The 16,354-nt window shown below is 34.5% G+C and overlaps 1 protein-coding gene across 1 annotated transcript in view; it reads left to right on the top strand.

Moving 5' to 3' along the window:
- Window positions 1-15,694, top strand: part of ST8SIA4 (ST8 alpha-N-acetyl-neuraminide alpha-2,8-sialyltransferase 4) — a 94,619-nt gene extending 78,925 nt beyond the window's left edge. The window contains 1 exon segment of the mRNA XM_055312905.1: window positions 11,256-15,694. Coding sequence (XP_055168880.1) covers window positions 11,256-11,538 — 283 coding nt within the window. The 3' untranslated portion in view covers window positions 11,539-15,694.
- Window positions 15,695-16,354: the final 660 nt, after the last annotated feature.

Genomic DNA, 16,354 nt, shown 5'->3' with positions numbered 1-16,354 from the left:
TTTACGGAGCAGGAAACAGACACAGATAAGCAGGTATCAAGTGTGTGTGTGGAGGGGGTGGGCGTGAAGTCTCACTAAACTTAAACTTGTCAGGATTCTTCCTAAAAACTAGACTCAACAAGGAGGGACACAGAAGGCCCAAGTAGATGCCTAGTTGAAAAGAGAGCCCACAGGAGCCCAACTAAATTTGGAGGAGGAGAGAATCTTCTACCTAGGAGAGTGATCGCTACATCGATAGTAACTTCATGTTTAATCTTTTGAGGAACTTGCAGACTGTTTTCCAAAGGGTCTACACCACTTTACTCTCATGCACAGCTACCAGCAATGGATGAGTGTGCAATTCCATAATATCCTCAACACCACGTATTATTTGTCTTTTTTATTATAACCATTCGAATTGGTATGAAAGAGTATCTCATTTTGGATTTGACTCACATTTCCCTGATAGCCAAATATGTTGACCATCTTTTCATGTGCATATTGTTGTGTGTGTATCTTCTTTGGAAAATATCTATGCCTTTGCTCGGTTTTAAAATCAAGAGGTTCTTTTAAAAATATTTTTATTATTGAGTTGTAGGAGTATTTTATGTGTTTTGATGCAGGTTCCTCATCAGGTATTTTGATGCAGATATCTTTTCCATTCTGTGAGTTTTGTCACTCTTTGCTGGCATCTTTTGGAGTGCAAAAATTTTTAATTTTGATTAAGTCCAATTTAATTTTTGTTTTGTTGCTATCTAGTAAAAGCTTTGCCTAAGGTCACAATACTTTTTTCCTGTATTTCCTTCTAAGAGATTTAGAGTTTTGACTCTTAAGTTGAGGTCTAAGATCCATTTTGAGTTCTTTTTCTCATATGGTATGATGAATGGGTGCAACTTCATTCTTTCAACATTGTATTTTAACTGAATATCATGACAAACATCATAATAGGGGCACATCTCAGTCAAGGTACAGTTTGTTATACAACAGCCTGATTTTAAATACCATTTTCACTTTAATACTTTACTATTGCAAAGAATAGCATATTACTTGTAAGTTGTCTTTACGGCTGTATTCCATTATTTTATTTCCTCAGAAGAATAAGAACTTAAAAAAAAAAGAATTCCACTAATGAGCTTAAATTTAGCAACTATTTTATAAATGTGATTTATAAATTAAATGCTCCTACCTAAAAATACATTGAAGGAATTGGCATTATGTGAGGCTGAAAGAGAGGAAAAGGAAGAAAATTGCCATTGATTGCATCAGATTGGAGTTTCATCAAATATAGACTGACATCTGGAGGGGAAAAATACCCAAGTATTTATTAATATTTGACTTAATGAAAATATTATGTACCACCTAATAGCCCTTCAAAGTTTCAGGGATAAAAATATAAAATTTACCCTATAATTAGGGTAAATTAGGGTCTTAGGGGTAGTATTACAGCAGTAATATTTCTAGTGACATGTAGCTTTGGGATATAATTCAAATCCCAAAGCCAGCATCAGTGGCATTGCCTTCAGCTGGATGCCCCTTTATCAACTATATGCTCCTGGAAAGCTGCTTATTGAGTGATAAATTTATGGCAAGGACAAGGCAGTTGTCTAAGTGGACAGTCCCTTCAATACTGCACACTGTATGGCAGGAATAAATATAGAGACTAATGACCTAAATCTGATTAACCTCCCCAAATGCTATTATTTTGATACTTGCTGGGAAGGCTTTAAAGAACTCCTCTGAACTTGCTTATAGCTTTCTCACTGGGCTTTGAGAAGAAGTCTGAGCTTTGGCTGATGGGTAGTTTATATACTTTGCTAGCAAGCATTTTACATTATTGAATGGATTATAGATCACATTTGTTGGTCTTTACTCCTTTTGAAATAGATTTTAGCACAATTCCTATTTGGAAGGTTCATGTTACCTGACTTATTGATGGAAACTGGGCATACCCATTTGTAAGTTGTTCAAATCAAGCTAAAATAAGGTCATCAGATCATTAGAAGAGTTGTTTACATTTTATTATAGTAAAAGGGACTTTTATTGGGCAGTTGTCTTTATGTTCTCTGGGAATGTGGAAATACAATATTTAACTGCCTTCTTGGAATAATGTTTATGTAAAGAAAAAAAAATTTCATGGATAAAATACCACTATCATTTTCATCTTTCAATATCTAACCCAGTTTTGCTAAGCTTTAGGATTACCTACTCCCACTTGCTTTTAATTATTTTTTCTTTTCTTGTAGGATTCCATATCTTATGAAACCATTTATTTCATTGTTTCCTTTTCATCTTAATAGGAAAAATGCAAGGTTTCCATAATTTTTGACTTTCAAAAAGCAATCTGATCTCATAAGGGGGATCATACACAAGGTCCATTAGCATTGACCTCATTAACTCCTTTATCATGTGTCTAAAGATCATCCCCATTCTGTTTCTAGTATTTCACCTTTTGGATGTCACTACTTCCTCATTCTGGCAATTCAGGTCATAAATTTCAGTTGTCTTTCAGAGTTCAATTGGGTTACAACAACAACAACAAAAAAAAGGTCATTAAAACCTGTGGCTTTAAAAAAAAAAACAAACAAACCTGTGGCTTTACATCTACTTCATTTTTTTTTTTTTTTGCCATAGCCCCATGTACCAGTTTACGTTTTTAAGAATAATCTTTGAGAATTCCCCAAAGAGTATTATCTTTAATATCATTTTTTAAGATTTTATTTTTAAGTAATCTCTACACCCAATGTGGGGCTCAAACTCAAAACCCCAAGATCAAGAGTTGCATGCTCCACCAACTGAACTGGCCAGGCACCTCCATTTTTAATAGCATAATATAGAATCCATCTATAATTTTTTTTTTAATTCTCTTTCACCTAAATCTAACCAACATGTAATATACTTTGGGAATGATCCTTTTAAATTCCATTTGGATTTCTTTCATGATAAGTAAAGCCTAAAGGATCCCCTCTGTTTTTAATTTCTCTCACATCTCAGCAAGTTTCCACTTTCTTTGACATTATTCTCTTCCTTTGGTTGTATCTTTGAAATTATGATGGATAATTTTATAATTTTTAAATAATCAAAAAATTCATTTATTATGAATTTGTAAGTAGAGAAAATTTTCTGACCTCTGGATACGAGAATTATAGGAAACTGGATATGACATTAAATTTTTTAGCAGGGGTGATTTTATCCAAGAGTAATTGTTGGATATGCTGCATCTGATGTCAAATCGCACATTATTGAAGTAGGAGTAGTTAACCACTACAAGCAAAACATAGATTCCAGCTGCAAATGGAGGAACTCTCAGGTTCTTCAATCTGGATTCAGATTACCTGTGATCTTTTAAAAACAAGAATTTTAGATGTAGTAGGAACCGTATTAAAAATCTTATTTATTGTTGAGCAAACTAAAGCTGAGTAAGTTTCAGTGGTTTGCCCAAGATCATATATTTAGCTTAAAGTAAAGCCCAAACTCCAGCTTTTCTGCTGTGTATCCTTTTAAGTACTGTCACTCAGAAATTTCCAAACCATGAGTATGTTCCTTTTTATTAAAACTCTGGCAAGAAGAAGTTAAATATGCATTCATTAAGTATCTGCTGTGTTTCCAACACTGTGCTTGACTATCACATTTGAGGGAGAAAAATAGAAGACTCATTCATCTCTTTCTGTTTTCATTTTATAATAATGTTAAATCTCTCTTTTATCTTAGAAGAAGCAAATTATGCCCCCATCTTCTCTTCTTACAAATAAGGTATAAACAATTACCTGGAAATTCTTCTCTGGCAAGTTTCTTTATATTAAATTTTCCAGTGCAAACATTATGAGACTCCAGGTCAGGAAGATTATATTCTCTCTCTCTCTCTCTCTCTCTCTTTTTCTTTTTTAAAGATTTCATTTATTTATTCATGAGAGACACAGAGAGAGAGAGAGAGAGAGAGAGAGGCAGAGACATAGAGGAAGAAGCAGGCTCCATGCAGGGAGCCTGACCTGGGACTGGATCCTGAGACTCCAAGATCATGCCCTGGGCCAAAGGCAGGTGCTCAACCACTGAGCCACATCCCAGAAGATTATTTTCTATTACAACCGGTGGTGTACTGGAGCTAGCTGGTACTGGCTGACAGGGGTGGTTTGTACCTCTCTTCCCCACTCAGTGTTCCTTGATGTCAGGTCAATAGCTTGAAATCCGCCCTGATGGGAGCATTTACATCACAGAAATTTGTAAAGGGGGATCCCTGGGTGGCGCAGCGGTTTAGCGCCTGCCTTTGGCCCAGGGCGCGATCCTGGAGACCCGGGATCGAGTCCCACGTCAGGCTCCCGGTGCATGGAGCCTGCTTCTCCCTCTGCCTGTGTCTCTGCCTCTCTCTCTCTCTGTGACTATCATAAATAAATAAAAAAATTAAAAAAAAAAAAAAGAAAAAGAAATTTGCAAAGGCTGCAAATTAGCAATTCTTTCTCCCCCAGTTAGTGTCTGCTGTTAAACATTTACCAACACACCAGTGTGGCACAGCACAATTTGCTAGGTACATTGGCTGATTAAATTCAGACAAATTATTTACTTCTTGAACTTTTCACTGGATCTTCTAGGAGGTAGAAATGGTAATATATACTACAATATATATAATGGGATTTTGTGAGGAGCATGTGAAAATACTTTAAAACTGTGAGTATGAAATAGAATTACTAATACCATGGTAACAAGAGTTAGATGTCCGCTAATAGAATACGAGACACTCGGCAAAAACCAACATATCATAGATAGTTCTTGAGTTTTGTAATACTATCTACTTCCAACCAGGCTGTGTATCTGGCCAGATAAAAAGAAGGCTGAAATTCAGAGTTAAAGTCAGAGCCTGATTCCTGTAGTAGACCTAACAAATAAGTACCAAATAGAATATAGAGATTTTGGGGCCTACATTAGTATTCCTACTCCCTTCCCCATGCCACGAGAGCTCTATGCCTCTGATGAATCAGGCTTTTGAAGGTCAATAGAAACATATAGAGCTCTGCGTGCAAAGGACACCTAGAAAAAATATTGGCAAATTGACCCCTTGTGGTTATAAATTCCTGCTTTCATTTTAATAACACTTACAAATACTTTAAGAAGCTTATTCATATCTGCATGGAAATCCCTACCCTTTGATACAATGTCACTGCCTTTGACATTTGCAATGTGGTTAAGTAAGTTATATATTGAAACTACAAAATCATCTGACTTGGAATATTTTTGAGAGGGTTCATGGGAAAAGTGGGTCCTATGTACTGGTCATCTCTCATTTACCCTTGAAAGAAACAAAAAAAGCCAAAAAAGCTGCATGTGTAAGACACACCACAAATGACACCAGACTGTTAATTGCCACAACACCACATAGAACTATGTTGTTGTTGTTGTTTTTTCCTATATGAACCCTATGTCGAAAATTTCCCCAGGAAATTACTATTTCAAGCTGAATTCTCTTGAGAAGCTAAACAAGCCCATTCCTTTTCAGTTAAATTTGAAATCATCATAGCCAGGGCTTAAAACTTGGCTGTCACCTACAATCTCCAGGACCTTAAACTGGTTATTTAACCTGCCCAAGCCTCGATGTCCCCATCTATGGAATAGCATCCATTCATGGGTTTGTGATGAGGATTAAATTAGCAAAACAACATAAGTAGAGCTCTTAGCACAGTCTCTGGTCCTTGATACACACACAGTAAATCAGTATTACCATTGCCACCTTATATGACAGTGCCTATGTTTTTACTCCTGAGTTTACTCCTAACTTGCCAAAGACCATCAAGTATGCCTCTCTATCCCTTCGTTTCCTCATATGAGAGGTAAATATAAGACCCATCACTTTTTGCTTTAATGGGATGCTATAAGGATTAATTCATAATGGATTGAAATATTCTGAGGAAAGGGCAGGAAGTTCTTGTTTTTGTTTTGTTTTGTTTTAAGAAATTATCACCAACCCTACTTTTATAGGAAGACAAGCTATTTCATAATCTTAATAAGAGGTAGTACAAACTTTACCAAAACAGTTTTAAAACAAAATTAAATTTTTCCGCACTTTAGAAAGCAAATTCATGTGATGGAGCATACTGCAGACTGGGAATAAAGCGCAAGGTTTGAAGAGTTGAAAGCAAAACAGCAGAGATACTCCATTTCAATATGCCCAGGGATGGCTGCTTTATGTTTTATATTATGTAGCCTATGCACATGTACTTTTTCTAAGAATGAACCAACGTATTAACAGATATGGAGAACAGAATATCTGAACACTGCTGTATAATATTCAGGTATTATTAAAAATTACTTTTGAGGCATGGGATGTAGAATTGGGGAGATGAACCCATCTTCTTCAAAGATGAATTATGGAAAACTAATTCGTTTATAATATCTCAAATGTCTGTAGACATGTCTGAGCCAGAAGCTGTATTACTTAACCTTAACAGGATTTTCCTGCAGAACAAGCACAAAGCTTGGTTGTGGGAAGATAAATAGGAGAAGAGAAGCAGGCACCTTATGCTATGTACTTCATATCACACTCCAGATAAAAGAATTGTTGGGTTCATAAGTGGAAACGTGGCATAAAATACTAAAACTGACACAGTGGAATTCCATATTTTATGTTCTAGAATATTTTATATTCTTCTAAAATTTTTCATGTTTGATTTCTGGAAGAATAGTATCTTAAAAGGAAAAAAAATACTTATTACTTCTAAACTTTTAGGCTTCTTTATTTAAATATAAACGCAAATTAATGCTCCTTGTTTGCCAAAATGTTGAGTGTGAACTGTCATAAGTATATCAAAGGCTGAATGTTGTTGAAGATAAGTCTTTTTTCTTTTATTTTGAACATGTTGGTTGTTTGAAATAATATATATTTGCCTCATAAGGTGATCATTACCTAATTTTATTATGAGATGAAATCTAACCCATTATGGGCTTCCATATCAAAACTACTTTACTGAGTACTTTCTTTGCTTTTCAGTATATTAAAACCTGAAAAGAGTTAAACAGAACAGAATGGGAGGCAGGGTAGCAGAGAAGGACCGAGAGTGTTTTCATACAGTTGAAGGCAGTGGGCAGTTTCATGGAGAGAGAAGATTTGAAACACCCAAGGAATCTTATAGATAGAAGAAGTCCCAAAGCCATACAATCAGATGTTTTTGTTTCTCCACCAAGGAAACCTGGGCATTGAGGTTAAATGCCAAGACCACAATTCTCCAGGCAGTATCTTTATACAAGGCACCGAGAGAGAAGTGGGATCCGTGAGTGGCCCTGAGGAATGGGTTGTTGTGGGATGTGTTAAAATTCAATTAGTGTTACTATGTGCCAAGCTAATGTTATGACCTTCACACTTACTATATCTTTTACATGATCATAACAACCTTATAGAGTAAATTTTATTGGCTGAGGTCCAAGGAAGTGAAGTAGCTTTCCCAAGGACTGGGGCATTCTATCACAGATTCAAACTCACCTTTTGTGATGCTGATTTGGTGGGCAAACATTGCAGGTGTTGAGTTGGTTTGAAATAACAAACGGGAGGCATATGTTGGAGGAAGAGAAGGTAAGACACCTTGCTTAGTAAGAGCAGAGTTTCCAAGGCTGGGAAGTAGTGAAACCTATGGAGGCTATTGCATCTATAAAAAGTTCGATTTACACATAAAATCCAGGGTGAGTTTGTTTCATACAACAAAATAGAGTATTACAACACCGAAGCAGAAAGAAAGGGAGGGAGGGAATTAATGACATCTGAAATAAAACTTAGCCTAGCTGATGAAAAACATTCTATGTATGAATGATTAGAATATATATTAATATTCAAAACGGCCAGGGAAACAAGAGGATGCAGCACATTGTAACAGTGGTTATCTCTATGTAGTTGGATTATAAGTAATAGTTTTCTTCCTCATTCATTTCTTTTTCTTCAAATTTTCTGCAGGGAGCCTGCATTGATTTTATGATTAAAAAAAATCAATTTCTATAAAAAGAAATACATACATGGAAACTAGATTATTTGCTGAATTGAAAACATTGCCAATTTTAAACTACCACCAGAAATGAATTTGAGATAAAAATTAGAACAGCTTCTACTGAACTAGAATATAACTCGTTCATTATTTCATATATGTATTATTTTTAATTCACTTTTTTTCCTAATTAGGATTAAAAACTTAAGCTAACATTCTGTTTTTGATTAACTCTTCACAAGAAATTGGTGGTTTTTAAATGTCAGATTGTACATTCCAGATATGGATTTTAAAACCGTTCCTTGGATTTTGGCTTGTAAAGTTGGCAGATATTACCTAACTGATTGTGCTAATAGAATTTAAGAAGAATATCCATTTTTGTCCTTATCACATAGAACATGTTCCTGGGCAGATACTGAATTTCAGTAATTTATGTTGACCTATATAATTTCAAGCCGGACATTAGATTTATAATAAGCACATAGGTAATTCTTACTAACTATATTTGTTTCAGTTCCTGTGTCTTTTTAAAATTTCTTTTATTTATTTACTTAGTTAGTTAGTTCCTGTGTCTTTTTAATTTCATGGAATATTGTTAGCTGTAGCCTTAGTTCTCAACCTGCCTTAAGGTGCTGTTTCAATTTATCTGTTGCATCTTGATACCATTCATTCAGATCTGTTTGATAAATGGCATTTATTTTGTGCCTTTTCTCCAAAAATTCCTAAAAATGGGTAGCTAATTTTTCTTTGAAATTATTTAAATTGCTACAAGCCAAACATCGGAACACTTTAGGATTTAAAGCAACGTTTATTGACAACACTGTTTGAACTGCACAGATTAAAATAAGTTTCTAAAGCCTCTCTATCCGTTATTTTCAAATAGGATGCTCTGTGATCTAAGTTTAGTTTTCAAAACATGATTTTTATTAATATCGATTAATTTACATCCTAGATATATCTTCCCTATTCCAAAATTCACAAATTTCTTTCCTCCATAAAATCCTCACTGAAGTCACATCACATACTTGAACACTGTCCCAAGACTTAACATTTTTCTGTTGTTTTCTTCTGGATGTGCTAATGTCTCCAGTTACATTCCTTTGCCTGTTCTGCTTTTTAGATGTTAGGTACTTGAGGGTAAGAAGACAACCTAGCTGATTTTCTGCATGTGACATCGTATATGGTGCCCTGGGTCAAAAAACGTTGAGTGACTATATATCTCTGACACTATTTTAAGACATTTAGGTCAATAATTTTGCCCTTGGCATTTTTCTACTATTATAACTGCTTGTTTGTATTACATATAAAAGTTACTTTGGTATTTTTGTCTGTGATTGATCACAGTTGAATTGCTACCCAGGAAATCTCTCCAGAAAATGGAAAGTGTTTATTTATATAAGGTGTTCTTGAACTCACACATAATGTGACTTTGGAGTCCCCTACAAAAAATAAAGTGCTATATTATTTCCTGATAGGTATTTTTTTCTCACTTTAGAGATAAAGTAATTCACTAAGACCTTTGTATGCCAGACTATTCCCAGTCATTGACATTCCCCGATAGAAATAATTATTTTTTTGACTGAGTTTGAACTTGCTTCGGCCACTTTAAAAATTTATAAATATATGCATTTTTAAAAACTAACCAAATCCATCAACTGACATTTGTAATCACACACAGATCACATTCACAAAATTTTCCAATAATAATCATTTTGTGTTAGAACATCTGCTTTCTCAAAGCAGAGAGAGCTTTCAGCTGTATCATGGTCTCTTCAAACCCTTCACATTGTAGTGTAAACTCCTTGCACAGAATCAGTATCTATGGTTTCTTCATGTTAACAATGCATGTCCTATGGGTTTTGTTCATTAGCTACCTTTGTGTTGTGAGAAATTCTTAAATAATAATTTCTGAAAACTCCTTAAGAATCCTCTTTACTGAAAATAGGTTTTCTTAAAACATTTTTGATGACAAAAGATGTATAGTGCATTTCATATTGCTCAAAACAGCTCGTGGCTTTCATCCAACTAGAAGAATAAAAAAAAATGAAAGATCAATCCCAGTTCAAAGGAGGGAAAAAAAAGAAGGAAAAAAAAAGAGGAATGATAAGTTTTGGATATTTGTAGGAAGGCTTCAAAGTCCAGTATTTCTTGATCAATAGTAGCTTAGGTGTATTTGATGACCCCTGGAAAGCTTCATAAATTATTTTTAAAAAGACAAAGGGAAGAATATTGTGTAAAAATCACAGGCAAATATGTAAATACAGCAATGATCAGAATCTAATAGAATCTTGTACCTTATATTTAGATGGTGGGCAGGGTAAATATTTTCCCGAATATGAAACCAAGAGTAAAAACAAAAATTAAAAAAAAATATTAACTTTATTCTGTTAGTAATTGGACAACTTTGAACATTAAAGAAACTCTACACTCTTCCTCTTTTAGCAGTTTCCACATAAGATAATGAGTATGCCAAGAAGTACTGGAAACCCCCTTCCTTGCCAGGGGTGATGATTAGCTTGTGAGTTTGCATGCTTTTCAGGTGAACAGAGTTTGGCAACAATGCTTGATCTGAATATTCTGGAGTATTTTATTGACTTTGAAATGAATAGTATAAAATACTTACCAGTATTGAATTTATTTTACCTATTTAACAAAATATTAAACTGAATAAGTAGTGAATTTTTTATGTTTATATGTTGTTTTATGTTGTTTTCCTGTGGGTTGAGGCAATATTTTTAATTAGCTTTTGTAAAATGGGATTTGGACAATTGAAATTAAATAAGTCAGAATAAGGCAAGCAGGGTATTTGGATTTTTAATTGAAATACCAGAGATTTTGAAAAACCTACGGGCAAGGTTTAAAATTCTCTCTTTCTAGGAGAATTACTTAATCTCTGCCCCATTACTGTGTCTTTTGCAGTCATATTTAACACTTTCTGAGAAAATTCTATTCTGTATATTCTTATAAATGTTCGCTAATTCATTTTGAATATGAGATTCCATGGTAATATCTGCACACTTTCTAGGTCCCCTCACTATTTACATATGACCTCAAAAATAAGGAAGACAATAAAGGATAAGGAAAAATAAAACAAATATGTTAAACTATCTAAGTGCTTGAGAAATATATTAGTTTCTTCAGCAATCTTCTGAATGTTATTCATAAGGATACTTTTCCAATTTAATTTACTTTGATTCCACATCAAGTATACAGAAATTTCAAATTTAATTTACTTTGATTCCACATTAGTATATACCTTTCAGTAGGGTGTGTTGTATGTTTCTCTAAATTCTTCTCTTCTCTATGTTTTTTCTTTTCCAGTTACTGGCTGACAAACAAAGTTCCCATTAAGAGACCCAGCACAGGTCTCCTCATGTATACACTTGCCACAAGATTCTGTGATGAAATTCACCTGTATGGATTCTGGCCATTCCCTAAGGATCTGAATGGAAAAGCTGTCAAATATCATTACTACGATGACTTAAAATATAGGTACTTTTCTAATGCCAGTCCTCACAGAATGCCATTAGAATTCAAAACATTGAATGTGCTACACAATAGAGGAGCTCTGAAACTAACAACAGGAAAGTGTGTAAAGCAATAAAGCACATTTGAAAACATACAAACTGAATACGCACTTCTTTTCTGAAGATGCTTCCTAAGATTTGAAAATAGGATCCAAAACAAGACAGAGTTTCAGCATCCACCAAGTATCTGCAAGGTGATAAAGGATATTTATGAGAAATCCGCTACCAGCTGATGAAATACCTGCAAAGTGCTCTAAAAAACACATATTTTGACTTCAAGGGTCCTAGTAAGTGCCACTTCCACTAAGAACACAGTTTGAATGTATAATCAGTAGTGTTTACAAGATCCAACCATGCACTTGTCATTAGTTAATGAGGCAAATATGTTCATCACTGTTGGGCTGCCACGGCAACACCAAGCACATTAGGAGAGTAACCCAGGAACACAACTCAGCCCTGGGGATTAAACCATCCTTGTCAGCAGAAATCGAGATGGAAATAGTTTGAGCAGTGAAATCCATAAGATGAAACAACTCAAGTAAATGCCTTCAGTCAGGACTCTGAGTCTGATCATGAATTTTGTGTTTTGTTTTTTGTTTTTGTTTTTGTCTTCTGGAATCTCTTTCGGTTTGGGTATTGGGTGCTTAGAAATCCTTTCTGAGATAAATATGAATGAGATAAATAACCTTCAAGGAATCATTTTTTAAAGTTCTTGTATTTTTAAAAAGCAGTCACATGATGACTTTGTGAAAGAGTTTTATTTTGCACAACTCCAAACCTCCAGATTTTTTTCCAGTGGTGTAGAAGGTACCAGCTAAACTGTACCACTCAGTAATTTTGAGCCATTCTAAAGCAAAGAGTTCTATGTCATCTGAGATGGTAACATTAGCAGGAAAAAAGAAAGTCCTTTTGGTACCAAAGATTGTACTGATGTTTCTACACAACAAACCATTCTCCTTTCATGAAAATAATATATTAATATATTATGCTACTAGTATGGAAGTTGTCTTTAGAGATATTAAATTCTTCAAACTCAAACCTTATTTTTATTTGGAGGAAGACTTCCATAGCTTTTACATTTCATAATAATTTTGTGGAAGCATTTTGCCCTTTAGATAAATGTTAGACTGATAGGGCTGAAATGAGACTTCCAGTTCTTTGATACTCCCCCTATTATTCAAATGGAAAGATTGGCATTCTCTTTATGTCATTGTTAAATTTTCTTAGTGCAGAAATAACATGATCAATCGAACGTTGCTTCCATAATAGATGATTAATTTTAAGAGGTTTAATAATGAAACTGTGTGTCAGTATTTTGCACTTCCAGTGAATTAAATTAACCAATATTTTTTTCCTGTGGTTAAATTTATTCACATTATCACATTAATGTGTTTTCAAAGAAGCACATGAAATTATTAAGAAAATGATTCAAAAAGTTTTAACATGTGATAGACTTGACCAATAGGCCAGTTTTCTGTTAACTTAAGCTACACTGGTAGATAGTCCTAATGGTAAATTGTTTAGAAAGCAGAAGTACTGTGTTCCCACTTCTATTCTTGGTCTGAAACACTTAGATGACTTCTTGTTTCTTAGGGGAGGCAGTCTGAGGAAAGGAAAAAAAATAGCGTGGGGAATATGTATGTTTTGTTTCTTAGGGAAGACAGTCAAAAAAATAATAAATAGCATGGAGATTATATATATCTATGTTAACATAGAAAAGGATGTTCACAGTAGGACAGTTCTTAATATATTAATAATATGTAGTATTATTTTTTAAAATATAAGAGAACCTTAGGTTTCCGAATACTATTTTTTAGAATTCATGTGTCTCTAAGAAAACAAAAAGAATGCATAATGGAGATGCATAGCTAAAAATGGACAGAACATGATGCACTTTTATCATTAACCTCTGATCTATTGGAAATCTTAAAATAATTAGGCACATATTCTGAATGTAAATTTGAAAAGTCTGATTTATTTAACAAATCCAAAGTAGGTGATTTATAGAATCTTAATTTTTACTATATTTACTATTTGTGGGTAAGTTGTTTGAGCAGCCTTTAATCTGAATTCAATAAGAAATCTGAAGTCACATGTAAATTCTGATAGGTAAAATCCATCTCAGAACTCATTCAAAGTATGTCTTTAAAAGCAGCAGCAAGGAACCTTGCCATTTTTCCTGCATCATCAACAAATGTGTTTAAACAATTTCAAGGCCACAGCAAAAGCATCCCAGCCACTCACTGTTTTGTGCATTAATGTTTATCTCATAGATGCATTGAGTAGTGCCTTTTTAGCTTCGCATTGCTTTGTTAACCCTATACTTTGTGTTCTCTAAATAAATTGCCCAGTTCTGAAAATGTTCAGCATATAAAAAGGGCTTCAGTATCGACTGAGACTACTTTTGTTCATCTCAGGGAACTTTCAATACTCAAGAATGAATTCAATTAAAGGCATTTCGCATTCAAAGATAACAAATTGTACAAGACCATTTCACTCCCTATTGTATACCTTTCCATCCACACCCCGCCCCCCACCTTCACAAGCTACTGTGGCCTTCTTACAGGGATGAGGCAAGGAGATCCCTGAAGGCTAAATAGCAAGGATAAGAAGAATAATTCCATTTAACCCAGAAGGGGCCAAGAGGGATCATGATAGAATCAAATTATAAATACATACTTGAAACATCTTTTTTTTTCTTTTGAGACTACCATATGTTCACAGCTTTAATTTTTTTTTGTTTCTTTTTCATGATTTACCCCCGTACCTGGCAATGCTCAGGCAGCCGATTGTGAAATATTCTTGTCCTTTTGAGAACATAGTTGTTACTGTGCTGTTGACATGAATAGGCCATGGAAACATTTTCATCATTATTACACAGCCTGTTCTATATTTAATATTAAGTTGCTGGAATTTAAAAAAAATGAATCAGTAACAGATTTTCTGGGCAAATCAAGTGATTCAGCCCACAGGACTGATGAAATTACTGTGGAAGTTTTTCTGTCTGAAAGAAGGTGCTGGGCATTCAAATGTCTTTATGTATTGTATATCATATGAAATGTATATCAATTGCTAATGGGAATTTCTACATATATGCTTACATAAGCAATTTATTTAAATAATGCTATGGGTAGTGTACATACCAACTAGTTATTAAGCTTCTACGCAGGACAAGGGTGAACAAAGTAATTTATTTCTAATTGAGCCAGTTAGTCATAATGCTCACGATGTGGTTTTTGGTTCATAAGAGTTGTTTTCATGTGCTTATTGTTGGGAGTATCTATAATTGTGGAAGAAGTATAGGGAGAGTTATGTATAGTTAGTTGTTACCTCTACAAGTCTGAAAGTTTCCCCATTAGACCTTATCAATATACCAATGTTTTAAAAACTGAGTGAGAGAGGATTATTGTTCATATTTGATTAAAGAAAATCCAAATAAAGCCCACCTAGAAATAGACATTTTATTATATATGTGCTATAGATATATCTATATAGTACAAATAGACACGTGTGATGCATATATACGATGTTATATATGTGTGTCTGTGTTACACACACAGAGTCTGTAATATACACACACTAGATTTGTGTCATGCTAACATCTTCAGAGGCTGTACTGTTAAGCGTTCTGGAGATAAGAACACTTTAGAATAAAGAAGTTCTTTTGAGACTTCAGTTACTAACCTGCTTTAAGAGGGATCTACTTTATAACTGAATTCTATTGTTCATACCTAAAAGAGTTTCAGTAAGGGTCTAGTATGGCCAAATCTTAAAAAAAATTTTAAAAAAAGCAAAAAAAAGAAAAAAAAGAAAAGAAGAAAAAAAAAGAAAAAAAAAAGAAAGAAAAATTAACAATTAAAAATTAAAAAAAGTTTTCAAGCTGGAAATGTATGTGAATGACAGTTTTCAGATTGTGGCTCCCAGGCCCTGTGTCTCCCACTTAAGTAGCACCTTTTAATAAATACTGTTTCTTTGTGTAGGCAAAAGCACAAGTGTTTCCAATGTATATAGCAGGAAAAAGAAAAAAAAGAGTTTACAGAGATAGCACTGCTGCACAGGATAATTGCTACTGAGTATTTCTTATATCATTTGTGGAACTGAAAGAGAAGATTTATTCCGTCAAGTTCATTCTGTTCAACACTGTTTCCTATTGTTTATGTACAGCAACTGGGTGTTATTGTTTTATCATTTGTAAAATTGTAAAATAAATTAAATCTCCCTTTTTTTTTCCAAGTTTTCTCTGATCTCTTATATCCAAGCCCTCGGTTCCACTTTGTCTATCACTATAAGACGACAGTTTTTTTTTTTTTAATCTTTATTAAATTTTTTTTAAATTTTTTATTTATTTATGATAGTCACACAGTGAGAGAGAGGCAGAGACATAGGCAGAGGGAGAAGCAGGCTCCATGCACCGGGACCCCGATGTGGGATTCGATCCTGGGTCTCCAGGATCACGCCCTGGGCCAAAGGCAGGCGCCAAACTGCTGCGCCACCCAGGGATCCCAAGACGACAGTTTTTAAGAGGCTCTAGTGAGTGCTTTGGTCTTCCCTGCCCCCTCAGCCCCGTCAATGGCAATTTGACAAACCACTTATTGTCAAAACATATGTACAGGAACATGAATAATATCCAAAGTGTCATGAACATCGGGAAATCCTTAGCAATTTTTGGTGTGGTACATTCTGTTTGTGGTTGAGGGAGTGGAGTGCCACACCATTTACATTTGTATCCAATTTATATTCCCACGTTCAGCTGTCAGTGGGTCAATCAAGTGTGGAAGCTGGAGAGGCCAAGGGCTCCTTACACGTGGTGCATTCTTGTGGCCACCCTTGACTTAGGATTTCAACTGCTGTTATAGCCCTTACTACTGTTGGCAGTTCACGTTCCAGGAGATG

This window comes from Nyctereutes procyonoides, unplaced genomic scaffold, assembly GCF_905146905.1.
Source record: "Nyctereutes procyonoides isolate TBG_1078 unplaced genomic scaffold, NYPRO_anot_genome, whole genome shotgun sequence".
In the NCBI taxonomy this organism is placed as follows: Eukaryota; Metazoa; Chordata; class Mammalia; order Carnivora; family Canidae; genus Nyctereutes; species Nyctereutes procyonoides.
The sequence above is the reverse complement of the archived record's forward strand: the minus strand, read 5'-3'. Positions and strand labels throughout refer to the sequence as shown.